Source organism: Hordeum vulgare, chromosome 4H (assembly GCF_904849725.1).
Source record: "Hordeum vulgare subsp. vulgare chromosome 4H, MorexV3_pseudomolecules_assembly, whole genome shotgun sequence".
NCBI lineage: Eukaryota > Viridiplantae > Streptophyta > Magnoliopsida > Poales > Poaceae > Hordeum > Hordeum vulgare.
This window is the reverse complement of record NC_058521.1, coordinates 540258155-540279371: the sequence shown is the minus strand read 5'-3', so window position 1 is coordinate 540279371 and position 21217 is coordinate 540258155. Positions and strand designations below refer to the sequence as shown.

The following is a 21217-nucleotide window of genomic DNA, read 5'->3' as shown; positions in this document are numbered from 1 at the left end:
AAACTTGCCGACTGTGTGCGTAACCGTGACTGTCTCTTTTGTGAGTTCCTTCTCCGATTGAGGACACGGTGGGGTTATCTCTGACGTAGGTAGGTGTTGAGGATCATTTATTTGATCAACAGTAGTTCACGTCCGCTATGCGTAGATCTTCCCCCTCTTATTTCTGGTACTCGTAAGTTTAGCCACCAAATATATGCTTAGCCGCTGCTGCAACCTCACCACTTAACCATGCCTCACCCATTAAGCTTTGCTAGTCTTGATACCTTTGGAAATGAGATTGCTGAGTCCCCGGTGGCTCACAGATTATTACAACACCAGTTGCAGGTACAGGTGAAGGTTACTTGACGCGAGCGCGTTGATTGTTCATTTGGAGTTGCTTCTTCTTCTTCTTCATCGATATAGGATGTTCCAGGCCGGCAGCCTGGGATAGCAAGGATGGACGTCGTTCTTCTTTTCTCGTTTGTTTTCGTCCGTAGTCGAACCCTGCTCTTACTCTTGATGAATATGTAATGTACTCATGTGACTCTGATGTAGCTTGTGGCGAGTGTAAGCCAATTCTATATATCTCTTCTTTTCAGTACATGTACTTGTAACGATATCCATTCTTGCGACACGACGAGATGCGCTTCTATCCCTGACGAGGCCCTCATGCCAAATTGAGGATAGGGTCGCATCTTGGGCGTGACAAGTTGGTATCAGAGCAGTACCGACCTAGGAGCCCCCTTGATTGATCGAACTTGGCCGTGTCGAGTCTAGTGAAAAACTATTTGAGTCTTAGTTATATATCGGAGAGTAGGATTCTTTTTTTCTCCTCTTCTATGCTCTTGTGAGGAATCTTGACGTAATAATTTACTCTACTCCTCTTCTCACTCAAAAAATTTTTAGGGTCACGCGGATATTTTTGGAATCTATATGATGCCGATGTGACGGAGTTCTGTCTTGGTGCCTCCTATCTGCTTTAAGTTTCAGGGGAGTTGAGCTCCAGGGGATTCTTGAGCACATCGTTATCATTCACATTTCTTAGTATCTCAGAACGAAGGATGTTCGTAATTGCTTCAATACTAGTAGTGGCGAGATAACCCCGATGTCCCCAGTACTAGTGCAGATTGTTCGGGAGTACTGCCATACTTTGTATCGTTGTGATCACGAGGGTCTGTTGTAGATGAAGGTTCGAGATTCTGGTTGTGTGTTGATGGATGTGATACATGTGACGGGTTAGTATAGGAGTTGTGTGATAATTACTCCTTGTATCCGTGTACCAGATTGCATGACCAGCTATTTCGGGAATTCTTAGGTGGGAATTCAAGTAGTTGCTTATAGGACAATCTTCCAACAAATGCATGTTGTTAGGTTGGGGTTCGACATCTAGTGGATTCCTGTCCACGAAAATATCGGACGAAATCTTTCTCATGAGTTTGTTCTGGCTTGTTTCATAAGCCTCATCCCTTGTTTTGCTGAATATGGTAATTCAAGTCGCTTCGATGTCAAGTGGTGATTTCAGGTCTTTTCTAAGCAGTGTTCTTATATTCATATGAGAGTGCTAATTCTTTTGCTCTATCAGTTGTCTTATCAATTCCATTCAACCGAAGTCATCGTATCAATTCCATTCAACCGGTGTGTTCCTCTCCAAGTGAATTCAATCATCTCTAATTTTGCAAGATCGTTCTCTCATTTATACCGGAGTTCATCTCATCTGTCCCAAGTTGTCTTTGTTTTTACCCACCCTCCCGCCCTTTTTCTCAGTGATTGATTTTCATCCAAGAGTCTTCTTTTCATTGTGCTTCCGCTGTCTGTTCTTTTCTCTCTTACCCGGTGATTCGTTGTGAAGATTCTCAGGAGCTTCATGTTCATCTTTATTGTGAATTCATTTCAGTTATCCATGGTCATCATATCCTTTTCAACCATTAAATTCTTTCCGACGTTGGAAATTCTTTCAGCCTATCTTGTTTATTAATTCCTCTCTCTTTCTATTTGGAGTGTTAAAGATATTTCAGTAGTTTCTCGTTTTCAATTCTTTTAATTATTTCAAGGTGCTAACCTCATCTAGTTTTCTTATACCGGTGCAATATCTCTCATTCTAGCAATTGTTTCAACGGTGATTTCTTTGAGTGGGCCCATAACCCACAGGTTTTTCCCAGGATCTTTCCTGACTCTTTTAATCTTTTTCCGGAGATCTCTAAATCTTTTCAACTATGACGTAAGCATGAATTTCACCAGTCGTATTCCTTCTTCAGGATCAATTAGAATTAATTCTCTTATTTGGCTCAACCTTTCATTTTTCATTATTCCGGAGTGTCTTAGTTATTCTTGGTGTTGTTCTCGTCTTCGTTCTCAGCTTGCAATTCGAAGGGGTGCTTCTCTCGAATCTTGGTTCATTCTCTTGCAGATTCATCATTTCAGCTTGGTGGCATTATCTTGAATTGTTGTCAATCATGAGTAATCCCTTTCGTGCTATCCGGTGCATTTCTGAGTTGTTTTTATTTCTCGTTCCTCCGAAGGCCATCATTTTAGACGATTCTTCGTTCTCAGCTTTCAGCTTTCATCCTCAATTCTTCTCCATTGTTGTCTCTTCGTTCGTCTCTCGGTTATTCCGGTGCCTTGTTCAAGTTTTATCTCAGGTGGCTCATGATCTCTTCATTCTCATGTATCTCCATTAATTCGTGGTGTTCCCATTTATTTGCGAATTCTTGCCGGTGCGTCCTTCAATCATGCCTCAAGTGATGCTTATCTCTCTCCTCAATCATTTCTAGAAGAATAAGTTGTATGCTAAATTCGTTGCTGGTCGTCAATTAAACTTGATGAAGGATAAGCATAACATAATTCTTATTCTTGCTTCATTAAATGATTTCAATTCTCCTTCCAGAGTGGCTCATGATATCAATTCCTTTTTCTCAAGTGTTCTTATCTTTTCTTTTCCGGAGTTCCAAGTTTTATCAACTATCTCTTTGTGAAGCTTCATCTAAATCCTGACAAGGTCATAATCTTATTCTTTTCTTCCTTGATATCTTTGCATCATTCATGTGTATACGGTGGTCCTTCATGGTGGTTCATCAAGGTTTCAATTCGTTCTCAAGTGTTCTTCAAGATTCTTGTTGGAGTACCTCAAGTATCCTTTCTCTTGCATTTCAGTGCATTTGTTCTTCCTTTATCCTTTGAGGTGGTATTATGACATTCTTGTTAGTGTAGGAGCCTCGAAGAGTTTTCCTGTCAAGAATGAGATAATTAAATCCACCAATTCTTGATCATGAGATATTTCAACCCATGATTTCTTCATTGAGCTATCTTGCTTTGGATTTCACCTAAAGCTTTTCCTATGGATTATGCTATCATGGTGCTTGTCATTAATCCTAGTTCACAATGTATCCTCTTGCTGTAAGAAGTTTTGATATCTTTGCTTTCAACTATCCTTGTTTCTTTTAGTGGTTGGTTGTCACCTCATATTTGTTGAGATGATTTTCATAAGCCCACTACTATCTTGTTTTTCGTTGTTTTTTTTTTCCAACTACTACGTCAATTCTCTGTCCGGAGGCTCTTCAATTATATTGTGATAGTAGTTGTCATTCTTTTCTCGATTCTATTCTTCCGTATGAGCTAGTTCCTATTCTGTTGTTCCGGAGGCATGGTGATGTTGCTCTTTTGGGTCTATCATCTTGTCCTGTCAAGATTATGGTGTTCCCTTGTTCTATTTAGTTGTTTGTTATGTATATTGTCCAATTCTCTCTTGTTATCGAATTTTTTGGTCCCATTTTCCTACCGAAGTGCTGCCGAAATTTTCCGTGAATTCTTGCTTCTTTCTCATATCATTCCTCATCGCCTTGCAACTTTCAAGGATTGTTGGTTTCACTCGTTTGTCAAAGAAGCGATTAATTTTTACCTCTTGTTCATTCTCATCCTCTCCCCCTTTCATTCTTGGATCTCGGGGCGAGATCCTCTTGTAGTGTAGGAGAGTTGTGACAGCCCGAGATCGACGCCCCAGAAGATTCCCCTGTTATTTCCATTTTCCGTCCTGTGATTAGTTTTATTAGTTGCATCATCATTTAGTTTGCATCGTCGCATCATGCATGGCATCTTGCATCGTATGTCGCGTGTGGTGTTTTGAGTGTTGTGCTTTGAGTGTTCACCGAGTCGTAGTACGATAGTAACTTCCCCTCTCCCCTCTTATTTCGTTTTTATGGTTTTGCTGAAGTCTTCGTTTAAACCCCTATTTAAAAAAGCGTCTTCTTTTAAAAAAACCTTTTGTTAAATGTGGGGCCACCCCTTGGGTTTCCTTTATTTTCCCTTTTGTTTATTTTTTAAAACCCGTCTCATTTACTTTTCTCCTTTAAAGAGCTCTTATTTTATTCTTTAAATAAAGAGGTTTTATTTATTTCTTCAAAGGGGTTTGGTTTATTCTTTTGTAAGAAAAGGGTTTTTATTCTCTTGTTAAAAAAGGGTTTTATTTTAATTCTTAAAAAAAGGTTTCATTTTTATTTGTTTTAAAAAACCCAATCTATTTTATAGTTGGGTATAATTTTCAAAGGAGCAAAAGCATTTTTTTTATTTTTTTAATTATTGCTAAAAGTTTTCCTTTGTTTAAGAACTTTTTTTCTGTTTTCAAAGTAAAAAAAAACAAAGAGTAGGAAGGAGGCCCAGCTGGCAGGCCAGGCCCAAGCCTCTCCTGCCCTACCGCCAGGAGCCCGATCCCCTCATCCCTCGTGCGTCGTCTCCCCCCGTTCCCTCGATCCCGATCTCCTCCCGTGTCTTCCCCCTCGCCTGCCCGCCGCCTGCTGTGCCCCGCGCACCGCCTCTCCTCCCGCAGCCATGGCCCCACTCCCGAGGCTCGGCCCCGTGCTCCACATGCCCCAGTGCCTCGTGCTCCACATGCCCCAGTGCCTCGACCCCGCCGCATCCAGGAGCCCCGCGCCGGCGTTGAACCCCCAGGAAGCCTCGTCGGCCCTCTCCTTCTTGTGCCTTCCCGTTCTTCTTCTCTCCCTCCCTAATTTCTCTCTGTGTACTCTAGGTCCAGGCAGCCATGGCGGATTCATCGTGCCCGGTCTCAAGTTTGTGCAGCGCGCATCCGCCGCCTCGCCTTGCTGGTCGGAGCCTCGCCGGGGCACCACCGCAGGCCCCGGCTCGCCTCGCCCTCGCGCCGCAGGACCTACCAAGGGCCGGATCCGGCGACCTCGGCCAGAGACGGCGTCACCAGAGCCTCCCCCACCGGCCCCCGCTACTACAGCCGCAGCTGCTGTTGACTTCCGTCGCGGCAGGTTCTTCACGAATCGATGGTGAGAAGACCTGGCAGTGGAGTCAGTTTAGAATAATTAGCACCCACATTTTTGCATAAGCACTTGTACCAACGCAGTGGTTAGCCTTGTATCCAGCCGGGAGGTCTGGGTTCGAATCCCATACAACCCTAGTTTTTTTCCTTTTGTTTATTTATTTGGTTCAAGTTAGCTCCTTACATAGGTATTTAGCGAGGGTTTTGTCACAGTCTGTTGTATCCAGTTGGGCAGTGAGCAGCGCTAGCACCAGGGAGGTCCTGGGTTCGAATCCAGGATGCTCCAATATTTTTTCTCGTTTTTGACTAGGCCACTTGTTGCACACTCAGCCCCTCGGGCTTGATACAATTCTGGCCCTATACACTATGTTGTAATTCGGCCATGCATATATTTCCCTGCTGCGATTTTATTATTTTCGAGGCACGCATTGTTGTATGAGTGTGTTGTTGTCCGTTTCGTATAGGCCATGTTAGCTGCACGTTGTTTCTCTTTTGTCGTGCCCCGACACATGGGAACCCGGTAACCGTGGATCACCCCATCATTCTTTGGCATGACACGCACACGCTCACAATTCGTTGGCACCGATACCTCTTCGAGTCATCGGGACTGAAACGTTGCCATGGCATCGTCTCCGTTTTGCCGCCTTGGTTCCCTCTCGCTCGCCGTGGCGACACCTGCTTCTTCTCTTCTTGCCCGTGTTGTTGTGAACTTGCATGCATGACGCATTCATGGCATATATATTGTGTTGCATGTCTTTTGTGTTGTAGCTCCGTTCTATGTTCCGCGAGTTAAACCGTCTAGGATGCCAGGTAGGATCACCGCTTCACCCCTTGCCATGTTAACAACAATTTAATATTGCCGTGTAAATAAATGGGAGCGAATTAAATAATTAAACGTGGAGTTCCGTCGGTATGCAACTCGTTGCATATCGAGCTTCACTTAATGTGTAGAGTTTGTGTGAGGTGAATTGCCATGCCATCCCTTGCATCATTGAACCGATCATGCATCATAGTAGGTTATGCATCATGTTGTGCATCGTGTGGTGAATATCTGTGTTGATGTTTGTTTCCGGTTTGCTCCGTCTCAATAGAGTTCCGCAAGCGTGTCGGAATGTGAGGACCCGTTCGACTACGTTGGTTCGTCTGCTTCACGGAGTCATTCTTCTCACAAGCGGGATCTCAGGCAAGATGACCATTTCCCCAGATACCATTACTATCATTGCCATGCTAGTTTTACCACTTCTATCGTTATGTCTCATTGCCTACCACATGTTAAATACCAGCCTCTCAACAATGCCATGAAAACTTCAACCTGTTCAACCTAGCAAACCACTGATTGGCTATGTTACCGCTTTCTTAACCCTGTGTTAGCATTGCTAGTTGCAGCTGCAGTTGCTTCCATGCGATAACATGGGTTCCTTGTTATATCACCCTATTAAATGCTATTTAATTTAATGCACCTATATACTTGGTAAAAGGTGGAAGGCTCGACCTTTCTAGCCTGGTGTTTTGTTCCACCTTTGCCCCCTTAGTTTCCGGCTACCGGTGTTATGTTCCATAATTGAGCGCTCCTAACACGATCGGGGTTGTTATGGGGACCCCCTTGATAATTCGTTTTAGGTTAAAGCTGGTCTGGCAAGGCCCAACATTGGTTCTACATTTTCCCAACATAATAATTTTTGTTAACACTGAAATGCATAAGGCGTCATGAACCCAGGAGTAATTTTACAAAAACAGGGGGGACCAGTGCTGATGGTGTTGGTCCCAAACGGTCTGCCTGCGGGGCCACCACAGGGAAACTCGAGGTTTGGCACCCGTAGCTAGTTCCATCCATCGTGTCCTGAGAACGAGATACGCGGCTCCTATCGGGATCGTCGACACGTCGGGCGGCCTTGCTGGATTAGTTTTACCTTTGACGAGATATCTTGTGCATCGGGATTCTGGTGATGCTTTGGGTACTCTCAGAGTTGAGGTTTTCCACTAGGGAATCCAACGAGATCGCGAGCTTCGTGATTGAGGATTTCTATGCGGCTTGTGGTAATTTGTGATGGACTAGTTGGAGCACCCCTGCAGGGTTAAATCTTTCGGAAAGCCGTGCCCGCGGTTATGTGGCAACGTGGAAACTTTGTTTAACACTGGTTCTAGATAACTTGAAGTTAACTTAATTAAAAACTTGCCGACTGTGTGCGTAACCGTGACTGTCTCTTTTGTGAGTTCCTTCTCCGATTGAGGACACGGTGAGGTTATGTCTGATGTAGGTAGGTGTTCAGGATCATTTATTTGATCAACAGTAGTTCACGTGTGCTATGCGTAGATCTTCCCCCTCTTATTTCTGGTACTCGTAAGTTTAGCCACCAAATATATGCTTAGCCGCTGCTGCAACCTCACCACTTAACCATGCCTCACCCATTAAGCTTTGCTAGTCTTGATACCTTTGGAAATGAGATTGCTGAGTCCCCGGTGGCTCACAGATTATTACAACACCAGTTGCAGGTACAGGTGAAGGTTACTTGACGCGAGCGCGTTGATTGTTCATTTGGAGTTGCTTCTTCTTCTTCTTCTTCTTCATCGATCTAGGATGGGTTCTAGGCCGGCAGCCTGGGATAGCAAGGATGGACGTCATTCTTCTTTTGTCGTTTGTTTTCGTCTGTAGTCGGACCCTGCTCTTACTCTTGATGAATATGTAATGTACTGATGTGACTCTGATGTAGCTTGTGGCGAGTGTTAGCCAATTCTATATATCTCTTCTTTTCAGTACATGTACTTGTAACGATATCCATTCTTGCGACACGACGAGATGCGCTTCTATCCCTGACGAGGCCCTCGTGCCAAATTGAGGATAGGGTCGCATCTTGGGCGTGACACCTGCGTGGAGGTTGGTGGCCCCGAAGAGCAATGGCGGCGGTGAAACGATCCAAATCCGAAAGGAGATCTGGAGCCACTCACCGACATGAAGAGCCATGACATCGTCATGGTCATAGAAAAAAGGGTCGATGTCGGGGAGCATAAAGGAGAGGAGCGGCGATGAGGCCGAGAGGGTAGGAGATGCGATGCGGGCAGCGCCGAGCCGTGCTTAAATAGCCACACCCAGACGAACAGAGGTGCAACTGGATTCAACACGGCGCACTAGCCGGAGTAGGCTTCTCGAGCGCCTCACTGACATTGCATTGAAGCTGTGTCGCTCGCCAGCTCGTCTGGTCGTGTCACTCTGACCGACATCAATGTCGTCGAGTCACGTCTTCTCTGAAGCGACCTCACCAACATGAATGCGTGGTAACCGTTTCTCGCGGAGAGGATTTTAGGTTGGGTGTGGCAAGTGTGGCGGTCAGGCACGTACGTGGCAGACATCCATACTCCCACAAACCTCCCCGGTTTGTGTCCGCTTTGCGGGAATTCAAACATGCGTACACGTCCATCGAACGATGCGGCACCATGTTGGACGGCTTACAACAATTGGACACCTCGATCCGAACATTGTGGGCGTTATGAGGGTTCGCGTTGAAGATTCTCTTAGAAAATATTACAAAGGTAATTGCAGAAGCATGAACACGAAGGGCTACCGTGAGTGAAATTGCCCAAAATGCGTTAAAACCATTAGGGGTAAGAAAGGGCGAGCAATCAACTATGCCAAGTGGCACCTATTGGTTGGCTGTAGTGGGAACATATTTTTTTTCTGAGAAAAGTTTTTCTTCCTGTGAAGATGGAAGTAAGGCTTTTGTTTTGGAATACACTTTACATTCAACTACTAATTCCAGCATAATTTTAGGTCGCCACGTGCCATCATGATGGAGATGTTTGAGGGCATCATGGACAAGAAGGAGGAGGCATGTATCAAGCACATTGACATCAAGGAGAAAAAGATGACAGAGAGGGTTGTCATCTTCACAATGGTGACAGAGAAGAAGATCAACCTAAGAAGGCCAAACTCGTAGAGAAGAAGAACAAGCTCGGAAAGAGAAGGGTTGTGTTCTTAGCCATTTTGAAGGAAAGCAGAATATTGATCATAAAGATGGATGAGTTGGATCCCAATGCAGAAGAGATCGTGCATATTCCGTCCACACATAGATGGTGAAGGGCTTGGCGATGGAGATAGAGGAGATGGAAGTTGCGGAGGAGCCGGCAGGGAAGTGATGAGGAAAGAGGCACGAACAGGGCAAAATTTACACGGACTAACACTTTGGTGAATGGGTGCACGTAAAAACTCATGAACAGTCGCCGTTTTTTTTGGTTGTGAAGAGTGCATATATATGCACTTTTATTTACACGGACTCTCGCTCGTTTCCTCATCAGATCTTCGAGGACAAGGATCGTGGACTCGGGACCTGCATCAAGCCCGCACCGTTTTTTAAGAAATTCAACAGTTGGACCGAAGAAGAGGCGAACCGGTGCTGGACGCTCAAGATATTCTCCCGTAAGAGCGACCAGGCCTTTCCCTGTCGCTCTTCACGACGTTGCCGCAAACGCCAAGCCAGTGGTTGCCGCCATCCGCATTTGATGGATCGGCTTTCATCCTACCCCCCTCCTCCTCTCTAGATCCAGCCTTTGCCCCCCTCTCCCTCCCTAACGCGTGTCCGATCCGATCGATTTGCGGACCCAGAATCGATCGATGGGATCCTTCATCTCTTCGGCTGCCGGTGCCGGTGCCGCGGGCGAGGTTGAGGTTGATCATGCCGCACGCTCCTTCCGCTCTCCTACCATAAAGGAGATGACCCGCCTTCTCACAAACAAGGAGCTAGCTCGGTTAGACGGATACGATCCAGTAAGCTTCCAAGAACTCGTGGCTGGCGACCCCACGTTGGCACAAGAGTACGCTCGTCCTTCCTACCTACACACTCATTACGTACCCCAGTCCCCAGCTTAGTTAGCTACTCCCTCAATTCACAAATACTAGTATAAAATACACACGGATTGAAATGAGTTGCCAAATACACTAAAATGTGTCCATATACATCGATTCAGGAAAAAAGATATTTCAATACCGACTACATAAGGACTGAAATGAGTTAACAAACACACTAAAGTGTGTATATACATCCGGTTCAGAAAAAAAAAGCTAGTAGAACATCTTATGTATTTTTCTGAATGGAGGGAGAACCTAGCTAGTTTCTTCTTTCCTACACATACATTTATCTGAAGAATTTTGTCGGATAACGAACGAAAGGTAGGATCATGTTTCCTTTTTTGTTTTGATTTACAGCGAGGCCGACTCCGCCGCCGTTTGTAAGCTTGTACAACGCGCCCTCAAACACTACAACTCCAAAAACCCGGTAGGTACTCTGCCAACAACTCAGGGGACCTAGCGGCTTCCCAATTCTACAATCTTGGGTTTCGATCCTCTTGGATGTGCATCATGTGCTAGTACTGGCTTGATGCAGGGCGCCGACTTCCAGTATCCCGCCGACCTGACCACGGAGATGAAGGCCACCCATATCAATTTCAGGGAACGTTTCTGGTTCCACGTCGGTTTCTCGGCGCGCCGGAGGAATGCCGGCGCCGACGACGAGCTGCACCACTTCTTTGCCGAGCTACGCTTCAATGAGTGGACCCGTAGACCAAATGTTCAAACATGCATCATCTTAGGTACCCACTAATCTATTTATAACCTAACCCTACCAGCTAACCGTGTTGCATATTGTGTTATATATGCAATTCTATCAACCCTAGCTAATTCTCTGTATGTCGTTCCCTATTTATGTCGACAGAAAAGCCGTTGTGTCGCTTCAGAAGCAGGTGTGCTTTTTGTACAGATGGTTCTAAGATTTTGCACCCAAGCGATACTGAATTTGAGTGTGGAAAGGAGGGGCATGAAAAGGAATTCTTCAGCAAGAAGGATATGCTAGTGTGGCCGATTGATCCTACGAGACATGCATCGCGGACGTAGGATATTTATGGTTTTCTTTGTATTTTTCATCCTTGTTGTTTAGTTTCCTGGATCATAAGAGAAGTAAATTATTGTCCGAGCTTCACCGTGCACAGGATCCTTGCTTTTTGAGCACGAATTACATGATCTTTACAGCAATGTAATTATTTGCCGTTGATCTTTCATTTCTTGCCCAGTCCATCATAAGAGCTTGCCTAGTTGATCTTCCATTATGATGCGCTGAATTATGATGATGTTTGTTCTGGTTGCAGTATAGTGCATGCAATGCTTATCTTCAACCTCTCTTGTCATTCATTATGAACTGTCGCCCTTCTGAATTGTTGTTTTGTGACTTTTGATGACCTGGTATACGATCTACAAGGGGAGGAAGGACTGTATGATTCATGGCAACTGTGTCATGAACAACTGTTTTCAAAATAGTAGCTACAGAGGAGGCTTTAAAGTGATAGAAGGCTAAGGAGGGACTGGTGAAGCAAGTAGTGGTTTAAGCATGTTATTGTCATGCAGTTTATAACAACTGTGACCCTTTTTTTTTCCGGAACATGGTGTATGACCACATGTTCAATGCAGTGAGAAAAGGAGTGAGTGCTAGATCTGAATGATAATTGGGTTCGTAAGTTCAAAATATGTGGTGCAAAGCGACTACATCGGGCAAGTTCACGGTATGTTTATTTAGGACTTCATGCAGGCAACCAACATGCGCCCATTGTTTTTAAAAGAGAAAGGAGAAGGAAAAAAAACTCAAGAAAACTTCAATGGAATACAGAATTTTAATTCGGCGCAAAGGTTCAACGAGATCGCTCTATTATTCACACTGAGAATTCAATACAGTACCATTATTGTTCTCACTGAGAATTCAGTAAATTTTGTCACAACAGATTATGCCTTAGGATAGCTCCATTATTGTTCTCAAGTGAGAATCCAGTAAATTTTGTCACGACAGATTGTGCCTTAGAATAGATCCATTATTGTTCTCACTGGGAATTCAGTTAATTACTATTATGTCGCAACAGATTGTGCCTTTGGACTGCAGAACCAGCACACGTACATTCTCACAGTGGACAGGTCTCCAAGCACTTCAACTCCGAGTTGAACCTGTAAACTTGACCTGGGGAGGTACTGATCATGGCAGAGCGGTCGCCATAGTGGACCCTCGCAAGCGAATTCCCGCTGCTGCCAGACCATACAAGCGCTTCATGCAGGCTACCTTCTTTCCAGCAGATGTTGACCGTCACCCCGCCTCGGGCCCTCAGACCTTTGACACTGCCGTGGGGCCACTTGTTGCGGGGCAGAGCAGGGAGCAGGTACAGATCACTCCCGGTGCTCTGCACAAGCATTTCGCACAATGCAGCTGGGAATCTGTAAGAGAATACACCCATTGTGATGTTTGCGAATCGATCGTGCAATTAAGTAGCACGGCCACTATTGTTAAACCTCTTTTAAGTGGTTAACAGTTAACAGCTTAGAGTCACCACGGGGTCATGCCTACTGCCTTACTGGCTGTGGTGAATTGGATGGTTTTGTCAAATGGAGCTGTAACTTCGTCTCTCACAATTCAACAAATCGTACTATGGTAAACAGGTTGGATCGAAATGATTGATTAGTCTGAAGATGATCTGGCTTACCCGAAATTTGCATCAATTTGGAATGGTGGATGCGCCGTGAACAAATTGCTGTATAGACCTCCTTCCTTATCACGCTCGTGATTCGGATCTATCAAAGTGATTAGCTGCAGAATCATTTTGTATGCATGCTCACTGTTGTGAAGATGAGCCCACAGGGCCATCTTCCATGAAGTAGACCACCCAGGGCCTTTATCACCTACACAACAGAAGAACTCAGTGCCAAGCAGAAAATGCAGAGAAAGTGATAGGTTACAGCCCATCCTTGACAGTAAACGCAATAAATTTGACATTCTTAACAGTGCCATGCGATTGCTGAAAATAAAAAAATATGCGTTACTTTTCAGATCAAACTGAAAGAGGAGAAAAAGGAATATAACAACTGGTCATGGAAGCAAACTGCATAAGAAAAAATCAACTTAATAATACCACCAGACTGTTTGCCATTTGAAACAAAATGTCTGTGGGAACAGAAACCTTTGTAAGCAGTTTAAGGAATTCTGACAACATGGACAGAAATAACTTCAACATATTATAAGGAACACAAACAACACTAAATTATCCTCCTGGAACAAGATTAGTGCTTATTTCCGTTTTACACGAGAACAACAGTAGTTGATCCAATCCTATTATACCTTGTTATCCTTCTACTACGAAATTGTCGAGTGCCCAAGCTGATGCCAGTGTGCACAAGTGTATAACTAACATCTGTTTTTAAGAGGTTCTCAAGTCGCTGTGAGTAGTTTGTATTTTTGCTCTACTGAAACAATTGTGTCTATACATATACTGCTTTTGAGAACGCGGTTACAGTATGTCACTGAATGGCCTTCCTCCTTTTTTTCCTTTTTCTTTTGTGTTATATGCCCACTCCTCTTATCTTTAACAGTCAACCCTCAAAACCCAAAAAAGGCTGAGATCAGCAAGAGGGAGCTTATGCAAGACTGAGTAGCCATCACGGAAGGAATCTCAGGAGGTCATCATCTAACTATAAGTTCTTTGAGCTCATAATTTAATTTGAAACAAACCTAAACTAAAGACTGATAACTTCAAACGGGGATCAAATTCTAATACTGCCCTTTTGATATGCAAAAAAGGTACCTCTTTTATAAAGAGTATTGGCAACAGCCTTGCAGAGGTCAGGTGTTTGCTCAAGTGTCATGGTATGCCCAGGATAAAGACCAAACAGATGAGATACATGTCTGTGGTGAGGCTCAGCATCCTGAAAATCTCGTGCCTATGTGTAAAACACAAGTATTAGGAAATTGAACGAGCCAATGCATTCACTTGAGAGACAAACAAATAATAGTATATACTGACCCACTCCATGATTGTACCATCTCTACCAATTTTTATTGGTGGGAGCCTTGGTAGTGCCGCTTTTATCCTCTGAACCACATCAGTGCTGGATTTTCCTAAAATCTGATAAGACATATGAATACTTCAAACACATACACATTCAAATAAATACATGCTCAAATGCCAAGACTTAACTATAACTCTGGTATATAACGTTTAAATTCTGCATGCTTCATTCATATTATCACCAAAGTATCTGCATATTCATGAAACCTGTCTCTTTCAACAACAGTAAATAGAAATGAAAACTTACATCAGCAGACAGAAGAACAGCTGAGAATACTTCTCTAATAATTGACATGTCCATAGTTGTTGAATAGCTCACAGATGCTCTTTTGCCATCCGGAGCAATAAAATAATGCTCTGGGGAAGTAGAAGGATTGGTCTCCAGATAGCCTTCTTGGCCTTCAATCAACCAGGACAACAGAAAGGAGGCAGATCCTTCCAAAAGTGGATACGCTGTTCTCTCCAAAAATTCCTGCAAAAAAAGAACAGAACGTCACATCTGATGTAACTTGATCTTGTCTAGATTACATTTATGTTTCTCCAATTTCCAGAAGGTGAGCTTGCACTTGCGACAAAGCTATCAGTGTGTAATTCACCATATAATCACAACATCATTATCCATCAATCAGAACACATGAAAAAGGTAGATGAACCAACAATCTATTCAACAGGATAGTTAAACACTATTGGCCAGTCATTGCTGCTAAACATCGTTATCTTTTAGTACAGTTAACCAGTTTGTCTAATCGAAATTTGTTAGTGCTTGCCTTATCCCTCATATTTGGTTTAAGTCAACATTTTACCATCAATTCTTCAAATAAGACAGTGTAATCACATAAACATAAAGGGAGATTAGGCTGATAGGCTCCAACATAAGCAAGCGGTGACAACAATTCTCGTATCTGCCTATGATGTATGATCAAAATCTGTGCTTAAAGGTGACACAAGAAAGTAAGACATACAAGTAGTGCATGGCATTGCATTCCATGCCCATGTCATCACTCACTCTGTCCATTGTAAAACTGTAGTGTTCCCACAGGTGTGTAGCAAGCCATGGCCCACCCATTGGCCATAGAGCCCATGAAGGATCACCAGCATCCGGTGATGTTTTTGCCCACAAGTCTGTGACTTGGTGACTAACCCAGCCACTAACTCCGTAATTCACCTGTCAAGAAAACATATCATTACATCAAGTTCCCATGAAATGCAAGGTTCCAAACTATACTATAAATCCATTTGGAAAACCTAAACTGAATAAAATAAAATCTAATAATATGTTTAAACACGTCGTAGAATTTGTCAAGAATCTAATACACACAAACCATTAGATAGATATGTCCAAATGATTCATCAAGAAGATGCACAAAGTTGCAATTCTTTATCCTTGAGTGATCAAGGGCAAGTGCCTCTCAAACTTCAAATTTTGTATTCACATTTACGTTGTTGCATTAATAGTCAATACTCAATAGCCGATACTCGGTGACACTAAGAATGAAGTGAGGAAAGACCCTATCATCTAGATATGCTTGTATTGTTGTGGAGTAAGTGGTGTCGTGGTACTGTAGCATGCAGTATCACGTGGAAATCAGATATTTGAATAACTAATCGCCTTGTTAGATTGGTCTGTTTCCATCCTGATATATTCCATGTAGTAGCGACTGTCGACAGAACGATCTTTGTATTGATATTGGGCCAAAGGGACAGATTATAGACATGTACATATGCAATCAAAATCCTATAGAAAGAAGAAACTGCACAGCTAACTATTGCCCCTTGTGCAAACTGGCAGGCCCCAGGCTTCTAGTAGCATCACTGATACTCCTACGTTGTCAGGCCTCAGTGATGCTGCTAGGAGTAGGATCCAAGGCTATGGGCCATGGCCACAAGAAATAGTATTCATAAAAGTTCAATGCACTAGAAAGTAGAAACATGTTGGAATGCTCAGGAGTATATAGGGTAGAGAACACACAGTTTCCAGAGACGCTCTTTTATGAAAGCAGACTTACTTTTGCCGTCTTAGCCCCATTGACCGAAAGGGATCTAATGAAGTCGAATAGTGGGTCTTGGCATTCACTAAGGTTGCAAGGAAGTGATGGCCAGTAATTCATTTGTAGATTTATATTTGGATGGGGAGCTGCACTGGAAAGTGAAAGGAATGACATATTGTTATCAAACTTGGACTGCCAGAAAATAGTGTAAATAGGACTATCATCAATGTACTCTCAAATAACTTACATTACAAACATTAATGTATTTGCTGCAGAAAATTCAGCATTAAGTTGCTATAAATGGCAAGAGAAACAAGTATTACCCACAACAAAATTTACTTGAATAAAAGATGGATAACCCCTTTAGTAGATTATTGTTCAGAACGCACCAGAAATTAAGGGAAAATATATTAAATTATCATCTTACTCAAAATTCAAGTTACATTATTTATATAAAGAATCCCAAAACCTATATTTGAGAAATTAATGCGGGAAATTAAAAAAAATTGTGGCTTTCTTCACATGTATTCACTGTTTTGTCATGCTGTGTCAAAGGAAAAAAATAGCGCGCTATTTGAAATAGCGCAACCTTCAAAAAAACGCTATGAAGGAAATAGCGTGCTAATAGCGCGCTATTTTGCAAAATAGCGTGTCACAAAACATTGTTCAGATTTCAGCATATAGCAACACAAATGACAGATTTCAGCAGCTAAAACCAAGGCTAAACCATTGCTCAGATAGCAAAGCATGGTCCAGATATAGGCATATAGCATTGTTCAGAGTTCAATAGTTCATACATCGAGATTTCAGACAAACAAAGTAGACAGATAAATTAAACAGCCAACAAGCAAGGTCCAGAATAGCAGAAATAAGGACTTAGGACTTTAGGAGCCAGCCAACAGCAATGCATAAGCTCAATCAGAATCAGATGAACTCGCTGCCATGGCATCATCATCCGAATCAGAAGAAGAACCCGCAGATTGCAGCTCATCATCACGTCGATAGTGGGCTGATGAAAAATTCGTCTGAAAAAATAGCGCCGCGCCGAAAAAATAGCGCCGATACGCGCTATAGCGCGAAATTGCCGTATTTAGCGCGAATAGCGCAGTAGCGAGTGAAATATGCATAGCGTAGCGTTTAGTTTTCAAATACGCTATTAGCGCGCTATAGCGGCGTTTTAGCGCGCTATTTTTTTCTTTGGCTGTGTCAATCCATGTGCCTAATATAACATAAAAATAATGGGAATATCAGCGTTAACCAATATGGTTGTTTGGTAACTGATTATCCAATGTGTTTAAGGGAATGAGCATGCATGTACTCCCTCCGTTCCTAAATATAAGTCTTTTAAGCGATTTCACTATGTGTCTACATACGGAGCAAAATGATTGAATGTACACTCTAAAATATGTCTATATACATCCGTATGTGGTCCACTAGTGAAATCTCTACAAAGACTTATATTTAGGAACGGAGGGAGTATGTATTAACACCAACTGGATACACAAAATGTTGGCCTCAATTACTTCTGTGTCTTTGCATCGGACAGGTCAAATGTGTGTTACTTTAGCAAGTAATAGGATCACAATGTGTGTACACGAGAATCCTTAATTAATCTACAGAAAAATGAATACAGCTTTAAACCTTAAAACTGAAGCCAAAGACCAGCCTCTTCAGTTCAAAAGAAAAGCCTAGTCTTAACTTGTAAAATGTGCAAGTTAGATTAACTTCTACATGATAGTTTTAAAACATATTAAGAGAAAGGGCCACTTGTCATGTTTGCCCCTTATATTTTCCTCATTTTGATGCAGAAGAGCTACAAATTGTTATGAGACTTTTCAATCTTCTAAAATTTATTGCTTGCCATAGCAAAAATCATCATGTAACACTGGACTGCATGCAAGGACAATCCATTTCACAGAGTTGATCGTTTGTGACCCCATTAGGATGTTATTTAAATGTCGTATGCTCTGAATACACAGGTTCTACAAAGTGTGGCTCAAAAGAACAGTTGCAGCCGTTTTTATATTTAATAGTCTAAAAAATAATACCCCAAGATATATAACTGGTATAAGCAACAAAACAAGACAAGATATGTTGTAAAAACATACCCCCATGGTGCATTAGTCTCGTTGTTCCATATTCCTTGCAGATTGGAAACCTGAGTTCCAGGCCTCGAACAAGAAATGAGTAGATAGCGCCCAAACTGAAACAGAAGTTCTACCAGAGAAGGATCTTCATCATGTCTAAAGCTTATAATTCTGTCCACAGTAGGCTTCTCTGAATTATTAAGCTCGTTTAACCTTGAGCAGTCAACCATCTGTACAGTGCAATCAGATACCGCAGTATCCTGAGAGATATTCTCAGGTAAGTGGGCCAAAGTGCTACCTCCAAGTACATCATTAGAGCTTCGTGAAAGTTGCAAGGACACGCGCTGGAAAAGACTCTGGTAATCATCCATGTGATAAGCTTTTAGCTGTGCATATGACATGCTCCTAGCCATATTTAATGTTGTGAATGCTGATGCCACTGGATCAAGTGTCGATTCAGTAGGCTTGACAAATGGCCCTTCAAATGAGGTTGCAGCAGCAAGGAGCAAAACTGCTGAGTCGGCACCATCAAGTTTCAGCATCTTATCATTTAATACTTGCACTTGGCCATTGGCACCACTCATCAGCAGGTAGAGAATTGCACAAAATCTCATTCCTGGAGGATGATCAGATGCATTGCCATCTCCCGCGGGCTTTTCTCCTGGGCAGCTACCCTCCATGATTATTTCATTTGCATCTGTTACACGAATCCGGTGATCTAGTGGTGTAGCTAAAGATACTGTACAGGAGACAGCTCCTGGTTTGTTTGCAGAGATTTTAGTCGCAATTACTTGATGTGGATTTGAGGAGAAGTGTTCCCTTGAGTACACTACTTCCCCAACACTGTATGTGACATTAACTGTCGCAGATTCCAAATCAAGGTATCTTGTATAATTTGTATACTTGATATGCTCACCAAAGGCAAGATCAATATCACCGAGAGGCTGGTAACTCTACAGTTAAAACATAAGCAATGTTTCAACGTCGATATGGCAGCACAACTCTTCCATCAACCTAAAATAAAGTGTGTACCTGCGTCTCGTCACCAGACAGACCATAAGCAACAGCTGTAGCTTCAGGATACAGTCCCTTGTCAACAAGGCTCCTTACTTCAGAAAGAACAGTAGGTGCTTTGGGGTTTGTATAATTACCAGGTCCGCCCGTCCATAATGTATCATCTGCATCAACAGTTTTGATATGAAGCAATAAACTCTACAAAAATAAACAGATAAGTAATTTTGAAAGAAGGCCAATATGGGTGGATGTATGCAAAAGGAGACAAAAAGGACTGATATCCTTCAAACAGTAACAGAAGAATGAAAGAAAAGCTTCCTATTACCAGATCATCAATTCAGGGAAGTGGTACAAAATGATCTCATTGTACTTTTGCAGAACACACGCAAGATCAATAAATATGATCCCTACCATTTTATTTATAAAGTGTAAAGACAAATCCTGGTGTGATGGATCTGTGAAACCATGCACACATTCGGGCAGTGTAGTCAGAACTTCAAATCATACTACAGTGATGATGGATTCAAATAGAAAAATACCCACATGTGGCCTTTTTCCCATTTCATTTTGATATGCATATACCTATTCAGTTCAAACATATAGTCTACCAGAACCTATATCCACCAGAGACCAGACCACCAGTGATGTAATGATGTGAAAGAGATTAGTATTTATCAATATATCTTACATAGAACACAACACAGAAGATAGATACGTGGCTGCATCTTTCACCAGGGGGGGAAGGATCCCATCTGAATATTTTTTATCAAAGACAGTCCTTAAAAAAGATTACAAGGACAGGCTGAGGCCTGTCACCACTCACAAGCCTTGAAAGCTTTATGATGTGTTATACTTTTACTTCGTCACTGTACTTCGTAGTTTGTGGAGTGCATTCACTGACATCTCCATCAACCGGTCGAGAAAATGCTTGTGTTGGACACGCTCCCGCCATCAATTTCCCCTCATCTAACAACACACTGAAGCAACCATGGTCCATTCGTTAAATTTCTGTCCGTTAAATTTCAGCCATTTCGTTTTCTGTCTCAAGCGTGCTCTCACTGATGGCATGAGCATGACCGCGCGTGGGAGGAGGTAATGTGAGTAGGAAAAGCTGCGCAGGTTGGCACTGTAGTGAACATACATTTGTTTTAAAATCGAAATTTTTTCAAGATATCATAGTTTTAAAATCGAGGCTCTAAATCATCATCTGCTAAGAGCGTTTTGATTGCTGTGGTGCTTCTGGGTGAATTCGATTCCCGGGCTGGAACGAAGCGCTTCTTTCCCGACCACAAACCCCAAGAAGATTTTAACTGAATTTGGGGATAATATTATGGCAGAGTGATTAAACCTTCAGAAGAGGGGGAAGGAGGGGCTGTTAATTACGGTTGAGCTGGAGCTTCTCGGAGGTGACGCCGCCCCAGACCAAGGCGCCGAGACGGCCGTTCCCGATCGGCGCCGCGTCGGTGAAGTACCTCGCCGGGGACGCGAACACCACCTTCAGAGGCCGCGCCTCCTCGGCCGGCCACCCAGCCGCCGCAGCCGCAGCTTCCGCTTCCTGCGGTCGGCGCACCCAGATCCACTCGCCGCCGGCGTCGCGGTCGCTGCCGCCATCGCCGGCCATGGGGGAAAACAGCTGGCTCGGGAGGAACGAGGACTGTGACTGAGAGTAGCAAGTTGTGCAGCTGCAAGCAAGCGGTCACGGGACAGGCGACGCGGACATCGGATTTTGTATTGGAGTGTGCCACCAATCATCGTGGAGTGAAGGCAACTGCCGCGGATCTAGTAGTGCGCCATCAATCATCCTGGAGTAAGGGCACCTCCAACCGAAAAAGCACTGCATTAGCGAGCTTCACACAGCTCGGTATATATATATATATATGTGTGTGTGTATTCATAGTACACATGTATAAATTTTCACGAGCATATATGCTTTCATATAATGTATACAAAAAGGAAATATACAGATTAAAATGGGTTTTATCATTGTTCTATTTAGGCCAGATATT

At 43.1% G+C, this 21217-nt stretch overlaps 2 protein-coding genes across 2 annotated transcripts; one reads left to right on the top strand and one right to left on the bottom strand.

The window, feature by feature from the left end:
- The first annotated feature begins 9671 nt into the window (after window positions 1-9671).
- Window positions 9672-11302, top strand: LOC123446853. Its single transcript, XM_045123389.1, has 4 exons — window positions 9672-10063; window positions 10455-10524; window positions 10633-10837; window positions 10960-11302. The coding sequence occupies exons 1-4, from the start codon at window positions 9864-9866 to the stop codon at window positions 11136-11138; spliced, it is 654 nt and encodes a 217-aa protein (XP_044979324.1). The 5' UTR covers window positions 9672-9863; the 3' UTR covers window positions 11139-11302.
- A 621-nt stretch (window positions 11303-11923) lies between these two features.
- On the bottom strand, window positions 11924-21001 carry LOC123449366 (alpha-L-fucosidase 2-like). The gene is made up of 10 exons (XM_045126569.1): window positions 20595-21001; window positions 19230-19375; window positions 18219-19150; window positions 16129-16261; window positions 15129-15287; window positions 14370-14594; window positions 14078-14179; window positions 13859-13994; window positions 12764-12959; window positions 11924-12497 (listed from the first exon to the last, which is right to left on the bottom strand). The coding sequence occupies exons 1-10, from the start codon at window positions 20830-20832 to the stop codon at window positions 12191-12193; spliced, it is 2574 nt and encodes an 857-aa protein (XP_044982504.1). The 5' UTR covers window positions 20833-21001; the 3' UTR covers window positions 11924-12190.
- Between the last annotated feature and the right edge of the window lie 216 nt (window positions 21002-21217).